This window comes from Mustela nigripes, chromosome 4 (genome assembly GCF_022355385.1).
Source record: "Mustela nigripes isolate SB6536 chromosome 4, MUSNIG.SB6536, whole genome shotgun sequence".
Classification (NCBI taxonomy): Eukaryota; Metazoa; Chordata; class Mammalia; order Carnivora; family Mustelidae; genus Mustela; species Mustela nigripes.
This window is the reverse complement of record NC_081560.1, coordinates 117,771,973-117,789,334: the sequence shown is the minus strand read 5'-3', so window position 1 is coordinate 117,789,334 and position 17,362 is coordinate 117,771,973. Positions and strand designations below refer to the sequence as shown.

The following is a 17,362-nucleotide window of genomic DNA, read 5'->3' as shown; positions in this document are numbered from 1 at the left end:
AGGTATGAGATATAATGCTTGAACTCACTTCTCAGACGATGAAGCAGACTGAGGGGTTTTTTAACAGCTCCAAGGTCACACAATGAAGAGCAATGCCTGGATTAAAACACAGATCTGTTGAACTCCAGAGGACTCGCTCTTAACTGCAAAGCTACACCGCTGGCCTTAAAGGATTTACAATAAGGCATAGGATCAAGGAACAATGGGCCAGATGTGTGGATCTAAGATAAGCCTGTATTTACATAAAGTGATAGGGCTGAGATTTAGAGGTTCTTAATCTGGGGTTCACAGACCTCTGAGTGTCCAAAAATAGATTGCAGAGGCCTGTAACTCTCTAGGACAGGAGTCAGCAATTTTTTTCTTAAAGGACCAGATAAGCTTTGCAGGCCCTCTGGTCTCTGTTGCAACCACGCATCTCTACCGTTGTAATGCAAAAATGGCCACAGACAATACAAATGAATGGGCAAGGCTGTGTGTCAATAAAATTTTATTTACAAAAATAGGCAGGAGGCCAGCAGGCTCTACAATGGTGTGCGAATTCTATGTGTCTCTGTGCATTTTCGTTGTTATTAGAAGAGCCATACCTTTCTACAGCTTCTCATGAAGACTGAAAATCCAAGATGGCTATGAACTGGTCTAAATGATCTCCAAGCCCTTCTAAGCTCAGACATTCCCAGATTCTGTGATTCTACATGTGTTTTAAATCAACACTCTCTTAAAGACTCTTTCTCCCTCGAAGGTCTTAAGTGGATTATAATCACCCTCCGTGGAGAAGAAAACGAAGAATCTACCACATTCTCACCTTCCCTGTCTTACCTGGCCAGATGGTACCCGCGGGAACACACACACATTCCTGCCTGGACTATGGCAGCTCAGTCCTGCCCCAACCTGGTGTGAGGTTTGCTGGGGCGTCTTCTTCTTCCCAGAGATCACATTCTACCTTCTCCTGAGCCTTCTCCACCAAAAGCCCTCACTTGTCTTGACCACCATGATATGCAGTTTGGACTCGTGGAGTCAGCCGGGTCAACCCAGATGATGCCTTGGATGAGTTAAACTGACACATCTCTGCATCTGTTCAGGGACACCCTCCCAAGAACACCTAATTCTTTCTCTTCAGATTCCCCAGCTTCTAGAGCATATTATCTACCACCTTTGATGACACAAACACGGAGCTTACCCTGCCTCCCACTCCATGGGACTTGTCTGCTCCCAACTGGACATTGCCGATGATGCTCCATTATGTCAGCCACAGAGCCTGGTACCATGTTTTATGTATATTTTTTAGGTTATTAGCACCGAGATTCCCCCAACGCTCTAGCCAGTTTTAAATTCTCGCATTACTTCTGAAAATCAAAATGACGATGGTCCAGTCACCTCAAATAACAAACCCGATTGACAGCTTTAAATTTTAAGGGGTGAAAAAGAAAAAGATATATTAAAACAGGGAATCACAAATACTATGAATCACAAAGTGAGTCCACTTGGATCCCTGGTTTTTGAGAATGGAAGACTGAGCCCAAAGGAAAAAGCAGGAGAAAAAGCAGAAGGGGAGAAAGACAGGTCAGAGGGCAAGAGAAGGACACCACAAACAACGAGCCTGACAGGTCCACAGAGGGAAGGACAGGTGCGCGGCGGTCTGCACGCTCGGCCAACTGCGCCTGCGCTGGAGCTCCGCATCTCCGGAATGCCGCTGTTTGTCAGAGCAAGCGACCCCCGAGGAAGGAAATAAGCCAGCAAATGAAAATCACGGGAAGATCCATCATTTAGCCAGGACTTGTGAAGACTTTATTCCATATCAGACCCTGGTACCTATCACATCAGGGTTGATGTTAGCTCTCTGAAATGAAGTCACGTGGTGAGGACCAGATCGCCAACTAGTATTTTGGTTCAGCTTTGGTGACCATGTTAATCGGGCAGCAGTGTGGTGCCCCGTAAATAGAAATGGGTTTTGGAGGCGTGGGCTCCTCTTCTGGCATACATCTTATATATAAAGTACATATATATGTATATATGTATATGTACTTGGATGAGTATAAAATACCAGATAAATGTAAAATTGACCTTGTTCTTTTTACTTAACAAGGTAGTGGGTAGGCGGGGGGTGGGGATGATGGCATTTTGCACAGAAGACTTGGTGACTCAAGGAAACGTCTTTTTTTTCCCTCGGTAATATCTAGTCTGGGATTATTACTGCTTTCGCGATGTTTCTAGACATACTTCTCCCCTTCAGAAATGCCAGAGGTGAAAAATACTATTCCGCTGCTATAATTTGTCACCCTGGCTGCCTGAGCAAGAAAGATCTGCATAGATGGTTTAGTAATTAAGCTTTTCAACACGGCATCATAAAGTTTTATTCTGGTGAAGGCTATATTTATCAGCTAACAAGTGTTAAATCACCCCACTGCTCCAGCCGTTTCTCACTTAAATATGCTCCTTTCAAAACAGAGCAGCTTTCCTTGGCTGGCTTGATTTAATAAAAGTTCTTGTTTGGAAATGCCACAGTGCTGTGTGGTCCTGTGGGCTGACAACGGCTCCACATGCTGCCGACCCCGACTTCCCCGGGCATTGCCCCGGGGTCTTCCAGGGCCCCTGGCCATCTGAATTTCGTGGCCTCCCGGGATGGCTTCCAGCACAAGATATTTTTCTACCCATTTCAATTTCTGAAAGGAAAGAGGTGAAGGAAAATAAAGAACACAAGCAGTGGATACGTTTTATTTCCTTATTTGAGCAGCAGGAAATTGGCCTCTTCCTCTCAGAGACGGATCTACATGTAAAATGAGTTTTTAAAACAACTCAGAATAGCAAAGCAACGATCATCTACATATGAAGCAGGCTTGAGCCTTTTCCTATAAGTGCCATGGTTTTCTCAAAACAGATGCGGAATTATCAGGGCATTAGAGGGAGTATATATTAAAAGTCATCAGTAATGACTTAGACGAATCTTTTCCCTAAGTAACTGCCTCTGCCTTCATAGGTCCTTTCTTGCTCTTTCCTTTGGAGGATGTGGGCTTGTGGGACGAATGTAACAATTGTTCTTAAGGCTTCAGGAGGCTTTTAATCCAATGGCTCCAGGATGGCATCAGTTAAACACAAGATAGTTAACACATCTGAATGTCTTTTCTGTCATGCTTCGAGGGTAAAACCCACAGGAAGACAAATTTTAATCAAATATGGGCCAAAATGATGAAAGAAATCTCAATATCGGTCATCTTATCAACCCAGAAATCAAATGCAGTTCCCTGTTCCTTTAGTGACAGGTAGCTGGTGTAGAAGATGGGAATCAATTTCTGTCCAGCCAGCGAGTGACGGGAAACAGGTGGGTCACTGAACCATGTGTGTGATACACTGAACCACTAAGTTGGCAAATATTGAACTATTTTAAGTGCATCTGTTTTCCAGTTCAGTAAATTTTCTTGTTGTATTAAATTCATTAAACTCAACCCAGTCTAAATGCCACAGCACATCCCGGGGAACATAGGAAGGCAGTGGCACCAGCCAACCAGCAGAGCAAGAGGTAAAGATCGATCTATATTCTCTCAGCTTCTATTTAATTTTTACCTTTCATGTTAGGGCTGAATATTTTTTTGTTTTAAGGTGAAAAACTATGACACGACTTGGAGAGTCTACTTGGATCTGGTTATTATGGGAAAACGTGAAGAGGGATTTCTTTATCAGCGAATTGTCCTCCAAACCACAGTCCCAGAAACGACGACATCTATGACCTGTAATTCAGGATCATTTAATAACCAGAGAAGACAGAAATTACTCTCTGTTAGCCACAGTTTGGGAAAATCTTATAGTTCAGCAATTGGCAAAAACACTGAATCAAGGACCAACTTGAAGATTAAAAACGAGGATTGGATGATAATTATTCTTTATCTAGAATGGAAATTTTTCAAAAGAATAAAGGTTTTGGAACATGAACTATTATTTTGATTGGACCTGCTTCTTTGCAAGGGTCATTTGTTATTCTTAACCACTGTTTTTCTCTAACAAGGGGGAGTCATGGCAATTCAGAAACACTGTGAAAGGTGCACGGTACAAGGAATTTTCATTCTAGCGTGGGTTGTAACTGTCAAAATCATAAAATCAATTTAATACTCCATATGAGACATTTTCCAGTAATTTCTCTCAACAAAATAGAAACCAAAATGATCGATAACAGAAACTTGAGAAGACAAAAACCCGAAGCTCATGTAGAGAACAAAGATACAGGTACTAAATGTGGTTCTTTAAAGCTTCTAAAACACACCGGGCAGAAGTGACGCAGCCATCGAAGTTGGACTGGGTGAATGCGTCCCCTCCACACACAAGGAAAGGTTTGAGATGAAGAGTCAACTGGCCATGGAAGTTGGCAGCAGCGTTTGTAACCTGAAGAGGTTAAAAAACAACAACAACACAAAAGGATTATGGTTGATATTCTCTGCCCTCTTGTGCTGTGATGTTAGCACCCACCTGGGGAAATCACCGTGTCTCACAAAACTGAGACCCCCTAAGCCCCTCCCCTCACCCAAGGATTCATGCTGACCTTCTCAAACGTTGACATTTTCACTTAGTTGACAAACTTATCAGAAGTCTGTTGAACCGGAAAATTAGTAGGTCATGAGAGGCTTAATTAGTTGGAAGTACAGTTTTTTTTTAATAAGGGGGAAATGATATTCATGAAATCATTTACTAATGATAGAGTCTCTGCAACATGCCAGACAAGGGAAACCAAAAAGAGAGGACGGTGTCCTTAGGGAGTTTCCAGTTCAGCCCAGAATGCCGGCATCGGACAGCATCTAAGGGCTAAGATAGGGTGAGTAAGAACGCGCTATGGGAATACCTGTGACACCAGGAGTCTCTCTGGATAGAGAAGCTTTCAAAGGGGAGGGGACGAGTCACTTCACTTGAAGTGAATTATGCCCTCATTTTATTATGTTCAATTGCAATTTGATTTTTCCCCAGCTTTATTGAAGTAAAATTGACAAATAAAAATTGTATATATTTAATGTGTACAACTTGATGTTTTGATATACTTATGTATACATTGTAAAGTCATCCAGAATCAAGCTAATATATCCTTCAGCTCACATAGTTACCATTTATCCTTCCTTCTTTCTGGTGAATCACTTTAGGATCTACTGTCTTAGTGAATTTCAGGTACACAGTACAGTATTGGTAAGTAAGTCATGTTGCTGCATATTAGATCCCCAGAATGGACTCACCCTGTGTAATGGGTGATTTGGACAAGCATCTCATTCCCCCCTCCCACCGGCTCCTGGCCTTCACTGTTCTACCCTCTGCATCTATGAGTCTGACTAGTTTAGATTCTGCATAGAAGTGAGCTCATGAAGCATTTGTCTTTCCATAGCTAATAATCTTGAAATCGGCTGAAAAGACCTTTAAGTGGCTAAAACAGACAACACAGAGTATAGATACTGAAACATAGACTTCAGTTTTCCGTCAGAGCCTTCAAATTCCTACTTTGTTTTATTTTAATTTTGTAAAGATTTTATTTACTTATTTATCTGAGAGAAAGAGACCGAGAGGGCACTTGTGCGAACAAGGGGAGGAGCAGAGGGGGAGGGAGAGGGACAAGCAGGCTCCGTGCTCAGTGTGGACCTGGATACAGGGCTCGACCTCATGACCCTGAGATCATGACCTGAGCTGAAATCAAGAGTCAGATGCTTAACTAAGTCAGCCACACAGGTGCGTCTAAATTCCTACTTTGGATAGAATTTAAACAGGTTGGATTATTTGATTTGCCAGTGAAACACTATGCAAAGAAGAAGACCGTTAGGTACTCAAACATATTGATGATTTCAGAGTGCAATAGCTGATAATCTGAAAACAAGGGATGCCATTTAAACATTCAGAAACCAGATAAGACTGGTCGGAAGCTTGGCAGTCTGGGGCCACTGAATAGAAGTGCAAATAATGTTCTCACTCCTATTAGACCATGAGGGTGTTGGCTTTGTTTTCCCACAATCACCAGCGATCCTGATGATGGCCCCAATATTCAAGAACAAGTTCTAATACGCATAAAGTATTCCTTGTTAGCATTTCTTGAAAGTGTGCCACATGCCAGTGCATTACACGTGTGCCCATTTAATAAACACGGCCTCACTGTCAGTTACTACTGTTCTCATTTTATAGAGGAGAACTCTGAGACTCAGAGATTATCACCTGCCTGAGGACAGAGATTGATGACGTGAAGAAACAGATTCGAACAGAGCAAGTGGACTCCAGAACTCACCCTTGCGACACATTCAGAAACATTTCCGTGAAGACTTGATTTAAATAAAACAAACAAAAATGTTTGATAGTCACTGATAGTTTTACACATCTGAAAAATTCATATAAACAGGGTAACTCATTCATACATACACTGATACATGTATGCACATAGGTGTCATACAAAGTAATGCACATGCACATATATGTATAATTTTTAAAATAAAGCAAAAACGTTTGATGGTCTCAGCTTAATGCATCAAGAAAATCACATAAATGGGATAACTCATTCATAGTATTCCTATATACATACATATGTGTGTGTCTATGTATAATTTACATACACACACACACACACACACACACACACATAAATCTCCATTTGTGGTAAAGCTTTGATACATTCCAGTTGACATCCCTGTCCAGATAACCAGCACTACTGCACATTAACCGATATTAAGCAGGAGGGAGCCAAAGGGAGAAAGCCCTGCCCAGGGGGAGCGCACAGTGTAGCAGTGCGGTGTAATTCTATTCCATGAGTGGTAAATGTCAGATGCTAGGTCACGTGGCTGAACGACCCGGCCGCTGATTGGGCAGCCTACAGTTTGGGGAGGAAATCAATCTCATTGCTTTCAAGTAGAATCGCCTCTTCTGCAACGACCCAAGGAGGAAACTTTGAAACACGAAGTGTGTGTTGGCAAGCTCCTTCCCCCAAGGGAAGGAGAGAGCGAGGCAGTGGGGGGAGCCCACGAAGGCCAAAGCCACAGTCTCTCACAGTAACGCAGCCTTTGGCTCTGCCTCCTGCTGCAGGGAGGGACCAGACTGCAATGACTGTGTGGGGAGAGCTGTCAGAGCTGAGACCCCCTTCGGAAATCCAGATGCCTCGGCCCACGGCCCACATGTGCACCAAGGCTGGTCAGAAAAACCTCTCGCCACCGACACTGATGCTCTGGGGTCGCTAAGGCAATGTTTCTCTCTGCGTACTGGACATACACATCGAAGCAGAAAAAGCGGTTTTCTTTCCAAGCGTTTCATCCGGCGTCGATGTGTTTTGTGTCTTCTCCTCACCCGCAGAATGAAACCTCCTCCCTCCCTGTGGACGACCTCCATGACCAAGTCTTACACAAGCCTGCTGTCTCATCTTTTTGCTCACCTTTGCCACATATCCTGTCTACATTCACACTGAGCTACTTCACACACACCCTTCTTTGTCCTGTGTCTGTGACTTTGCACCAGCCGTCCTGCGGGGTGATGTTGTACCACTCCCCCTCTTCACTGCTGAGGAAATGGTTGCTCTTCTAGAAGAGCCCAGAAGTCACCTGCGCTGAGGTCTTCTTGCTCCACTGGGTTAAGGGCCTTTACAACATGTTATTTTATGACGTTCCATGTTATTTTGCACTGTCATTATGTCCAGATTTGTCTCCCTTCCTAGACTACGTGCTTCAAAGAGCAGGGGCTGGGCTGCACCAATCCTTGTGTCGAAGGCTGGGGATGGCAGCGTCTAGCCTCTATGACGTGTGCAGTGGATGTTTATGGAGTTAAACAAGAAAAGACAATATTGTACACACCACTGATCAAATGAAAGTCTTCACAGGGAACCATCTACATTGGAAGTGTTGTTCAGAGACTCCCACTAAGGGGGCAGAAGCTCAAATGGAAGAGACTGTGATTAGAATGTTCTCAATAGTGACACATACAGGGCTGTCCCCTCACCTCGGACTGTGAACTATCCAAAGTAGGAATTTAGACGCACCTGTGTAATGGGTGATTTGGACAAGCATCTCATTCCCCCCTCCCACCGTTTAACCTAACGATTTCTTTGTATTGTGATTATTAGCGGTAAAAACACACCCAAGAAGTCCCTTTGGTGTAAGAATGAAATTAAAGATGACAAGAGAGAGGAGCAGATCAGAAGGCTAATGGCGACTTAAAAGTGGGGATTATCAACGAAGTTGAAGGTGATAATTAGCAAGAAATAATCCAGTGACACACTTGGCGACGTGCATTCTTCCTTCCATACCTAAGCTGACAGCTCAGACTGTCAGGCATCTACCCAAACAGAACAATCTTGCTGTGTGGCCTCAAACATGGCTCTACTTTGGGTTGATCCATTCTAGTTGGCTGTCCACAGCCCATGATTGGGTTCCTCAAAACCAGCCTTTCTGAAATATGACATTAAGTGACATCCATGTGGTGTGGCAAGAACGGAACTGTCACCCATTGTAGTCCTAGATGTGCAACCAACCCATTAAGAAGATATGGACAATATTTCAACAATTAGCCCCTTACTACTGCATTTCCTCACTTGTCACGGATGTAAATTATGCCGCATTTCACTGGATCTAAGGCACAGTCAGCCTGAAGAGGCACCAATAATTTGGGCACCAATGAGGAAGAAAAATGGCGCAGCATGACAGGAAGCTCTTGTACTTATCTACAAGTAGCTCTTCTGCAAAACTCGAAAGGACATACAAGAGGGATATGGTTAAGCCTTTCCAAAAAGGTCTTCACACATAGAGCATGACTTCTCCACTCTAACTCAGACTTGTCCACATCCATGCTTTTCCCTATGTCATAGTCTGTCCTCTGTGCCTCCTAGAGTATTTCTTACATGAGTGCTCCCCTGAATTGTACTTTCTGGCTTTTTCTCTGAGCCACTGATACCTGTCTTGCAAGTTCTGGTCATGTACTTTCTCTTTGGTGGGAAAGAAAATTTTCCAGACAGCAACCAGGACTCATACCCTCTTCTCGAATGGTCCTCTAATAATTTGTTAATTAAAATATCAAGGGGTTGCCTTGGTGGTCCCACTGTTAAACCACCCCAAACAGTCAAGTTCACATGCGTGAAAACAACCTCCTGACAGTGTCCTGGTGTATACCAACACCATGGCATCTCACAAGCAATGAAATACTGAAACATAAAATGGGGTAAGGGGGTCGGGTGATGGGCATTAAAAAAAGCACTTAATGGAATGAGTCCTGGGTGTTGTATGCAACTGATGAATCACTAAATTCTACCCCTGCAACTAATTTTTTTTAAAAATGGGGGAAGGGGAGAAGCATGGCAAGTACTTAGGCTGAGTAAATGCATTACAAGTCCAAAGGTAATGAGCAGCAGGATCCTTGAAGTGGGGCCTTTTCTGGTCACAGGGTCTCGGGGTCCCAATGCGACTATCTTCAGCACTGCTAGTTTAAACCCTCCACATTCTCAGTTTACCCAAAGGACCAGCCTCAGGGGAACCGACAGAGACAGACTGGCTATCCGAGGATCGATGTGTTCCTTTTTAAAGTGTAAACGTACGTATTCCAGGACCCTGTGGGGTTGTCTTCCCAGCCCATTCATCTCCTCACTTTCTGCAATCGGTGGAAAACCCAGCAGTTGCTAAGGCCTCCGTGACAAATACAGTTTGCCCTAGAGGAAGGCACCTCTGGAGGCTTTCAGCCACCCAACCGACTAAGCCACCCAGGCACCCCTGAAAGACACCACTTTGATCTAATTTTGAATTATTTAAAATATCCAGGATGCAGCCTTCTTCCTTGTGACCCCTGTGGCTCGTGTCCTGACAGGCATCACTGATCGATGGTGGCATTCTTCCCCACCGAGCCTAGATGTGGCCGCAGCATCCTTCTTACCCGATGGCTTCAGGCAGATCAGCTGGAGTTGGCACTTGAGAGGAATCTTATAAAGCTATTCTGGCTTCGAAGCCGGCAGAGCAACCACGTAATTACAAATAAGCGAATTAAATGTTCTTCACTGTTTGTTTTTTTCTCTTTTCTCATGAAGCCAGGATAATCTGAAGCATTGCCTTTGTCCAGACCAGATATGTTTCAGAGCTAAGAATTAGGAGCCCATCAGGAGCGATTTCCTCTAGATGATGCCAGACGCCTGCTTCTCGTTTCTTCTAATAACCTAATAACTATCCCCAGCTCTGAATTCCTAACGTCCTTCCACATCCCTGTCCCTCTGTGGATCACACTGGGACTTTGACTGCTGTGTGAAAATAAAACAGGTGCTTTGGTTCCTCCCACAGTACTGCAAAACTGCGCATCGTAACTATCAGGGCTCATGGGAAAAGTAGGGTTGGAACAGACGGTTTAAAATCTACCAAGCTCGGACTGGAGTGCTAACACAAACAGTACATATCACAGTGAAATAACCAGCACAGTGGATGTTCTCCCAGTCTCTGCATCTAGGGACATCTCTGTATCCTGAAGTCTGGGGCTCAGGCTTCCTCCTCTAAGATATAGGTCCTGGGCAGCAGTTGCTCCTAAAAGACTTTTTTTTTTTTTTTTTTTTTTTTTTTTTAAGATTTTATTTTGAGAGAGAGAGAGAAAGGAGAGGTAGATACAGGTTTCCTGCTGATCAGGGAGCCCGATGCAGGGCTCCATCCCAGGACCCTGAGATCATGACCTGAGCCGAAGGCAGCCACCCAACCGACTAAGCCACCCAGGCACCCCTGAAAGACACCACTTTGATCTAATTTTGAATTATTTAAAATATCCAGGATGCAGCCTTCTTCCTCGTTTCACTGAGGGGGGAAGGTCTTTATGATCTCTTCATCAGCAGCAACAGCTTTGCTGAAGCCCTTACAATGGTGGAAAACCCAGCAGTTGCTAAGGCCTCCGTGACAAACACAGTTTGCCCTAGAGGAAGGCACCTCTGGAGGCTTTCAGGCTTTTTTTCTTCAGACCTCCCTATTTGCTAAGGCTTCCTCTTGGCTGGTGAGGAAATTCACCCAGATTGCTTGAGAACATACACATGTCCAATACTATTCCCAAGGACACTGATTTCCTAGTTCTCAACTGCATTTGAAATAATTCATATTAAAAAAAAAAACCAACAAGGTGCTATAAAAGACTGAGTAATTTTTTGGCTTTCTTACGTTGCCTTACACTCCTGAGGGTCACGTTAATTGGACTTGAGTATGCCTGCATCTGCACAAACGGAGATGTCTGAGCCCTCCCTTGTGCTTTTGATAATCACATTGAAAGTTTTAAAGTGATTCTAAGAATTCCAGGGTTGGAGGGTAGCTCTTGCCTCCGATTGTTCCTGGCGTGCAGGGAGAGCTTACTGACTCCTAGTCGCACACTAAGGACTGGGGCAAACCCTGAGTAACTGCCCTTCGGAGGTATGGCCCACACTGGTAGTATGCACCACGCAGAGGACTGAGATGGCATGGGCTTGACTCTTACATTTCCTCACTTCCTCTACTCTGCTGCCAGGATGAACTTGAACCCATGCCATGGTACATAAACAGCAGAAATTGAATATTTGGTTAACTCATTCTTTTATGGCCCTGATGCAAAGCTCAAAGGTAGTGGTTCCCAAAAGTCAATCGATGGCAAGAAGAGAAAAAATAAGAATTATGAGCTTTTTCATGGAGTGAAATGTATTCTATTTATAAATTGGTTATGAGGTCATATCTTTACTATTTCTTTCTTTTTTCTCTTTCTTTCTTTCTTTCTTTTTTTTTTTTTTTTTTTGCTGTTTAAATTCTTAATGGCAGAATGCAAAGATGGCAATATTATAGTGGTTCCCAAAACATTCAGAGGGATTTTGCTGGTCCATGAAATAACAATGCTTGGAACCACAGCTGTGGGTCGAGGCACTTGATGGGACTCCGAGAACAGAGATGCTCAGCCCAAGGAATGTTTTCTGTAAAGGGGGTGGGGGGCCGGGGGAGCCGAGGTCAGCTTGGAGAAACCACCAGTAATCTCAGGTAATACCACATAACCTTGGTTTGGACTCAGTGAGTGGATGAGTAACTTTTAAAAATGGAATAAAATCTTGTGTACAACTCATTTCCCAGAAACTTGTGCAATCCTCGTCTAGCCACATCTTCATCTAGCTAGGACTGGAAACTGGGATAATTCATCCTTCATCCGCTCACCTGTGGCTAAGTACTCAGGTAGTAAACTTAAGGCTTTAGAGAAAAATTGGGGTTGGGGGAAAAGGCTTCATCAAATGCGGAATAAATACCAACCTTCACACTGTATGAGGCTGGAGAGAAAATGTGGCCTGTGTTGATTCTGTGTATACATTTCCCCATTCCTACCATGTTCCCAAGGCCCTGGGTTGAAGCATGTATCACATGCCTGTTTACAAAACCAGGCAGAAATGTAAACAAACGAAGGAGAGACCACGGCTTGTGCGTATGTTAGTGGAAATGTCTGTTTACATCTTTATCGACCGGGATCGAGCCCAGGCACTCTGAAAGGATGAGACCTCACTCATGGGTCAGTGGTGAAAAATATTATCAACCCCTTAGCAGATTCTTCCTTAAGAAAAAATTCTATGGGCCAAACGAAAAATGTAATGTGTCTCTCTCTTTCTTTTATTTCTTTAAAAGTCCCTTTGGGCGCTAATGAAAATGCCGTAAAATGTTGCTGCATCCTCTACACTTAACTCACCAAATCGCAATTTGGTAAGAAATATTTGTCATTTAAAGGCCTTGTAAGTTCTCAGAAGCAGTGAGCGACAAGGGTTGTTTTGTTGAGGACTTTTTTTTTTTTCGTTTTCATCTTCTCTGCATCTCTCCATGTTACGTGGCTGGTGTTGACTGAGTATTTGCTGAAAGGATGCGTGCACATGAGGCCGCCAAAAACTGATTCAGACTTTTCAAAGTTTTACATTCTGTGTTCGAATGGCCTTTAAACGTGGAGGTACATTTTTCCCCCCTCTATGATAATAATTTTCTTTAGTTTTTAGTTTCTTTGATTTTCGTTAGACACAGCCCACGATGCTTCCGGTTCTTGTCAAAGCGGCAGTGAGCCCGCACAGACATAAAGTCTAAATATTCCTTTAAATACCTTCCTTTCCTGGGACCCAGAGAAAGCATTCGAGAAAGCTCTAGGTGTCAGGGAGGAAAGAAACCAAGTCTCCCGGCTGACTTAGCCAAGTTCTGTCTGTAACTTTTAAAAATATTCTCATTGAACAGTCAACTCTCTGTGCTCAGATGTTGTGGCACCACCCAAGGTCCTACACATATGGAATATACTTGCATGATTAAGACACGTGATGATACCGGTTATTTCTTAACCATGCGTTGTGTATTACTGAGAAGAAGCGACACTGAGAACTGGGATAATAATGATAAATGGGGGGGGGGGGCTGATGATTCCACTTAGTCTGTTTTTAGGTATATTTTCTTTACAAAAAAGTCGCACTTCAGGGCGCCTGGGTGGCTCAGTGGGTTAAGCCTCTGCCATCGGCTCAGGTCATGATCCTAGGGTCCTGGGATTGAGCCCCACATCGGGCTCTCTGCGCAGTGGAGAGCCTGCTTCTCCCTCTCTCTCTGCCTGTCTCTCTGCCTATTTGTGATCTCTCTCCCTATCAAATAAATAAATAAAATCTTTAAAAAAAATCGCACTTCTTGTGGCCCCTGGTGTTGGAGGCTTTCCGTCTGTATCGGTCTATGCCTTAGTCCTTCGTGTTCATCAGGAGCATATCAACAACCGTGTGCTCTCCTGCGGAGACCGGTGCATTGCTAATGGGTTTTTAGGCGTTAGGTTCATCATGTCCTCCTGCCTCTGTCCGAGGTGTCTCTCCGGTGTTCGATGATACTTAATGATTTCACGAAACCATTGCTTTGTTGTGCTTCAGGGAAAGGTCTGCTCGTGTGGCAGGTTCCTGGCCGCAGGGCTCTGGGTCTGGGACTGTGCAATGCCGCTGTAAAATTACTATTGGTCGGAATACCCTAGGTGTGAAGAAAGTGATGTGGTTTGGTCAATTCTCAGTGGAGCTTTTCTCTTTATTGCTATTTGTCTATTCTATTTTAATAAACCAAGGGGTAGATGCAGGGAGAAGGAGCCGCAAATCAATTATATGAGCCATGTAGCAGCTTTAGTGGGGCTTAAATGGCAAAGGACGTACTTCACCGAAATTGTATATTCAATTCCTGAGGTCTACATTGAATCTGTTCAGATCTATTCTACCCTTCAGAGTCCTGAAAACACTGGAGCTGTCTATTTCGACGAAGAGTTGTTCACAAGCACACAATCAAGAATGAGATACTGTTTTCTCTAGTGCTCTTGCAGTAATAACAGACAAAACAATGGTTGTATTACAGTCCCCTTTAAAGTTTTTAATTTAATGGGAGACTGTCCTGCCTTTCAGCCAGGGTTAGTATATTGATGCATTAACTCTTCAAATATGTGCAGTCGGCGAGCCTGTGGAGGGTGCTGGTGGTGGGGGGAGGCAGCATTTTTAGGCAAAAGGTGATCTAAAGACTGGGATCCTTTTCATTTCATTTAAATATAAATGTTGTGCCACAGCCTCTCAAAGAATCCAGTTACTCGGGATCCTAGGATACAGAGGACAAAAATGCTTTTGATCTGTGAGTCTAGTCATGATGCTAAAGTCATCCAACCTACTCAAGGGGGCTTAATCACTACTTCTCCCCCATTTAACAGCAGCCCAGTTCCCCACCGTTCGATTCCTTCTTCATCCTCCCCAGACTCTGTTTCCCTTCCTTTTCTTGATGACCCAGAAGCGTGACCCTTATTTCTTTCTGGTCCTCACTTGTGCTGAATGAACCTATGGGCTTTTTGTTTGTGCTGTGAGATTTTGGTGGAAAGAGTGCCGCCATTTTGATATTCAGCTCCAGAAACTACCTCCCTTCCACTTCCACTGCTGTGAGATTAAAAGAGTCAATGCTTGTGCTCCTCAGAGAAACAATAATGGAAGACAAAAAAATGAGTGGTTTGAAAAGTCAACTTAATTGAGGTATACATTATATATGGTGAAATTCACCCTTTATGTGTACTGTTCTATAAATTTTAACAATGTACACAGTCATGTCAACTACCACAACAATGATATAGAGAACATTTCTGTTTCCCCCTTAAAATTTCCCTTCTGCCCCTTTGTAGTTCATCTCTTTCTCCAAGTCACGGCCCCTGGTGACCATTGATCAATTTTCTGTCCCTACAGTTTTGCCTGTTTCGGGAAGCTATACAGGTAGACTGATACGATAGATAGCCTTTGTGTATGGCTGCTTTCATTCGGATAAAGCTTCTGAGATTCACTCATGTATTGCAGATAGTAGCAGAATGTTTCATTTTATTACAGACTAGCTTTTCATGTATGGAGCTAAAACCTTTTGCCCACGTACCAGGCGACGAATATTTGGGCTATTTCCGGGTTTGGGGCAATTCTTGATAAAGTTGCTGTTAACCCTTGCAAATAAGTTTTTATATGGATGTATGTCTTCATTTCTCTCCTGTAAATCCCTAAGAGTGGGGTCCTTGGGTCAGATGGCAAGTGTGTATTTCATTTTGTAGGAAACTGTGAAAGTGTTTTCCAAAGGGGTTGCTGCCATTCTGCATTCCCACAGCGAGAGGGGAGGATTCCATTTACATCCTCACCAGCACTTGGTACCTTCAGAGTTTTGGAGCTGAGCCATTCCAGTAGGTTGCTCATAGAATCTCATTTCAGTTTTACTTTACATTTCCTTAATGACCAATGATGGTCAGCATTTTTGTGTGTGCTTACTTGCCACCTAATCTCTTTGTGTGTGTGTGTGTGTGTGTATGTGTGTGTGTTAAAATACACAAGACATTAGTAGTAGCCTCTGGCAAACACTTACCAGGTTTCTGTCTCTATGGATTGGCCTATCCAAGCGATTTCATGTAAGTGGAATCATTCACCATGTAGCCTTTGTGTCTGATTTCTTTCACTCAGGACAATGTTTTCTTTATTCTTTTTTTTTTTTTTAATTTATTTATTTGACACAGAGAGGGATCACAAGTAGGCAGAGAGGCAGGCAGAAAGAGAGAAGGGGGAAGCAGGCTCCCTGCTGAGCAGAGAGCCCAGTGTGGGGCTCAATCTCAGGACCCTGAGATCATGACCAGAACTGAAGGCAGAAGCTTAACCTGCTGAGCCACCCAGGTGCCCCGAGGACAGTGTCTTCAAGGTTTATCCACATTGTAGCATTTATCAATACATCATTGCCTTTTCTTTTTTTGTCCTTCAAATGTTTAATACGTGTATTTCTACATAATTTCCCCTGGGTCCTCTGATTAGAAATATGTTGAAGACATATTTCCCACCTAACGACTGTTGTTTTTTTTTTTTTAAAGATTTTATTTATTTATTTTAGAGAGCAAGAGAGCAGGGGGAGGGGCAGACCCAATGTGGGGCTCAATCCCAGGACCCCGAGATCATCACCTGAGTTGAAACCAAGAGTCAACGCTTAATTGACTACCCAGGTGCCCCCTTAATGACTGTTTTTTTTTTTAATTTTTAATTTTTTTATTAATGTATAATGTATTATTTGCCCCAGGGGTACGGTCTGTGAATCATTAGGGTTATGTACTTCACAGCTCTCACCATAGCACATACCCTCCCCAATGTCCATAACCCAACCACCCTCTCCATACCTCCCTCCCCCCAGTAACCCTCAGTTTGTTTTGTAAGATTAAGAGTCTCTTATGGTTTGTCTCCCTCCCGATCCCATCTTGTTTCATTTATTCTTTTCCTACCTACCAAACCCCCCACATTGCATCTCATTTCCTCATATCAGGGAGATCATATGATAGTTGTCTTTCTCCAATTGACTTATTTCACTAAGCATAGTACCCTCTAGTTCCATCCATGTTGTCGCAAATGGCAAGATTTCATTTCTTTTGATGGCTGCATAGTATTCCATTGTATATATTTATATATACCACATCTTCTTTATCCGTTCATCTGTGAATGGACATCTAGGATCTTTCCATAGTTTGACTATTGTGGACATTGCTGCTGTAAACATTGGGGTGCAAGTGCCCCTTCGGATCACTACATTTGTATCTTTAGGGTAAATACCCAGTAGTGCAATTGCTGGGTCGTAGGGTAGCTCTATTTTCAACTATTTGAGGAACCTCTATGCTGTTTTCCAGAGTGGTTGCACCAGCTTGCATTCCCACCAAAAGTGTAGGAGGGTTCCCCTATCTCTGCATCCTTGCCAACATCTGAATGACTGATTTTTTAATTGAGGCATAATTGATATTTTTTATGCTTCAATGATAATCCATCTTATGGATATACAATATTTTGTTTATTTATTCATGTCCATGATGGACATTTGACCTATCTCCACCTTTAGTTATTGTGAATAGGGCTCCTATGAACATTTGTGGACGCAGTTTTGTTTGAACATTTTAA

General features: G+C 43.3%; 1 protein-coding gene across 1 annotated transcript in view; it reads right to left on the bottom strand.

Annotated features, from left to right (window-relative positions):
• Positions 1–2,685: 2,685 nt before the first annotated feature.
• The window catches only part of RNLS (renalase, FAD dependent amine oxidase), a 55,496-nt gene continuing 40,819 nt past the window's right edge, over positions 2,686–17,362 (bottom strand). The window contains exon 4 of the mRNA XM_059397643.1: positions 2,686–4,371. Within this exon, the coding sequence (XP_059253626.1) occupies positions 4,219–4,371 (153 nt within the window). The 3' untranslated portion in view covers positions 2,686–4,218. The remainder of the gene's footprint in view (positions 4,372–17,362) is intronic.